This window comes from Notothenia coriiceps, unplaced genomic scaffold (assembly GCF_000735185.1).
Source record: "Notothenia coriiceps isolate Sejong01 unplaced genomic scaffold, NC01 NC01_scaffold00008843, whole genome shotgun sequence".
Lineage (NCBI taxonomy): Eukaryota > Metazoa > Chordata > Actinopteri > Perciformes > Nototheniidae > Notothenia > Notothenia coriiceps.
In genome coordinates, this window is record NW_011341544.1 from 1 (window position 1) to 2,863 (window position 2,863).

The 2,863-nt window shown below is 38.4% G+C and overlaps 1 protein-coding gene across 1 annotated transcript; it reads left to right on the top strand.

Annotated features, from left to right (window-relative positions):
* The first annotated feature begins 434 nt into the window (after positions 1–434).
* Positions 435–2,062, top strand: LOC104944796 (neurolysin, mitochondrial-like). Its single transcript, XM_010770374.1, has 2 exons — positions 435–698; positions 1,752–2,062. The coding sequence occupies exons 1-2, from the start codon at positions 686–688 to the stop codon at positions 2,045–2,047; spliced, it is 309 nt and encodes a 102-aa protein (XP_010768676.1). The 5' UTR covers positions 435–685; the 3' UTR covers positions 2,048–2,062.
* Positions 2,063–2,863: the final 801 nt, after the last annotated feature.

Sequence of the window (2,863 nt, forward strand, 5' to 3'; positions counted from 1 at the left end):
TTTGCATATAAGGAATGGAAATGTCTCATCATGAAATACAAGTCACCTGAAATAAATAAATGCGTCATTATGAAATACAAGTCATCTGAAATAAATAAATATGTCATTATGAAATACGATTCTCTTGAAATAAATAAATGTGTCATGAAATACAAGTCTCTTGAAATAAATAAATGTGTCATTATGAAATAAAAGTCTCTTGAAATAAATGTCTCATTATGAAATAAAAGTCCCATGAAATAAATAAATGTGTATTTAAATGTACATGTATACATATTTATTGCCTCATTTATTTATTTCATAATTTATTTCATAGGCATATTTATATATATGTATTTATTTAATTATTGATGTATTTATTTATTTATTTAATTTTGGCTTAAATGGCATTCCATACAAACCAGCGTCCTCGCGATTGAGAAACACCCAGTGACACACTGTAATCCGGAGGACAGTGAACGAGGTTTATTTAAAAAAAGGGGGGAGATTTTTTAGGAGTGTGCTCCCTCTCACTCCTGTTCACTGTCCTCCGGATTCCTGCAGGACTCCAGTGTCGCGGAGAGCCCATGCACAATTGAATGTGTCTACTTTTACTACCAGATGTGCTGTCACGATTACGTCACTTCCGCCGATCTAGCACTAACCCCACAACGGACCTAACGAACCATCATTCAAAATCTGAACCATGGGGCCGACAGGTAAACAATGTCCTTACATTTTTTATTTGACTGATTCATTTAAATGTAAATTTGTCTCTGTGACCGCCACGTCTCCTGGTGGATGGTGTCTGTGATCATTTAGATCGAATTAGCTAGCTTTGATCTGTTTGAGCTAGTTTCTGCGCTTACGTTAGCTAATTTAGCTTATGTGCTGTAACTGTAAATCTTGTACCCGAGACAGTAAATATTAGTTGATTTAAATGACCTAGAAACACGGTTAAACTGTCAGTTTAGTATACAACAAATACAATTGGTGTTTTAATAGTGGCTAATCTCTCCACAGTTCTGTATTGATTTTCTCATTGTTTTTTGTCTAGCATGTTAGCTGTTAGCTTTACCAACCTAACTAACTGAATGTGATTCCTAACGGGAATTCCACCTCAGATTGCCTGCGTGGATTATAGATGGATTACTAATAACGACTCTCCAGTAAATGTACTTCCTAAATTAATTAAATGAACATTGTACAATGTACAAAGCTCCATTTAAAAGAATGCGAATATGATATTAAGCTGTTTGTTGACAAATGCGTTATAGTTTCTAATTGTCCGCGTTCTACAGGAGTTCAGCACACTTCTGATCCACTAAACAACACTTTTCTGTACTTACTAATTGTTCCCTGATTAACAGGGTGCTTGTGTAAAGTAAAATATGACTAAATCTGAATATAGTATACAGTATTTGTCATATTCTATTCTATTTTAATATGTAGAGCTAAAGGTTTCCACATGATCTTTCTGTAGGGAGGATCTGACTTGGTTTTGGCCGATAACAACATCCACTAGTGTTTATTCAGTCCTTGAGCTTTGTATAATATCTGAAGATGTTTAACTAATCAGGAATGGGGCATCCATATCAACATTACTCCAATCATATGATATATATTAGAATCAAACACTGTGAAACATTTGGCCCTATGAGTGCTTTTCATCTTGATATTATTATAGACATGTACATCATGTGTGCTTCTTCCATCACTGCCATGCGTTGTAACCCCCCCACCCTGCTCACCTGTCCCTCTTCTTGTTCCAGATGAGGCGGTGAATGGCAGCCAGATCCCGGTCTGCTCCGAGAACCGTCTGCGTTGGGACCTGAGCACCGAGCAGATCCAGCAGCTCACCGACAAACTCATTGCCAACACCAAGGAGGTGTACGATGGCGTGGGAGCGCTGGACATCGACAGTGTCACCGTCGAGAACACGCTCAAGGCCCTCGCTGACGTGGAGGTGGAATACACCGGTCAGTGTCCACCAATCGGCAGCGTTTCTCTCCTGATGCTAAATATGTGTACAGATGATGGTCATCTCTTTTCATATCCAAAAAGCTAAAGTTATTTAGAATATAGTTGCAGAGACAAGTTCTGACCGTTATTTCAAATTCAAGGATTAATGTAAACCTGTGTCCTGATATAAGGGCAACAATAGCAGGTAAAAGTATCAACAATATCTCTATTTAAAAAACAAAACTTCCACTGAAATCTTTCATTAACTACAACAAATATGCAGCTGGGAGCAAACCCAAACCCTAAATAGCTGCTCACTGTAAATTTGATTAAAAAAGCAGGATGAAATAGCAAATTTCTTCATGACTATTTTTAGTCCCAATTTAATCCATATTAGGTGCTCCAGTGAGTGTTAGTGGCAGCAGGACAGTGTGTGTGGGATTGTGTCAGAAGCGGGGAGTGTGTGCACATGATATTGAAGAAAAATGCGGCCCTGGGAAACGGTGTGCCTCCCTGAGTGTCTTTTAAAGGTTTTTAGAAAACAATTGAGTTCTGTGGCTCAGAGGAAGAACATATAACAGGCTCTGATACACACACACACACACACACACACACACACACACACACACACACACACACACACACACACACACACACACACACAACTAGGTAGTAGATACATTCACTGTTGGTCTGAACTAGAAGACTACCACCTGATTTATTCTAAAAGACAGCAGTTAACCGGCAACAGAGCAAGACAAACAAATATTTGATTTGTATTTATTATTATTATTTAAATTGACCAGATATTTTTGCAGCTTGTACTGTCAATTTGACGATGAACCTGAGAGCAGTCAGGCCAGGCGTCCATTGTGAGCTCTGCAGTGAAGCTCCGAGTCAGCAGAATGAGATGGTAAAGACT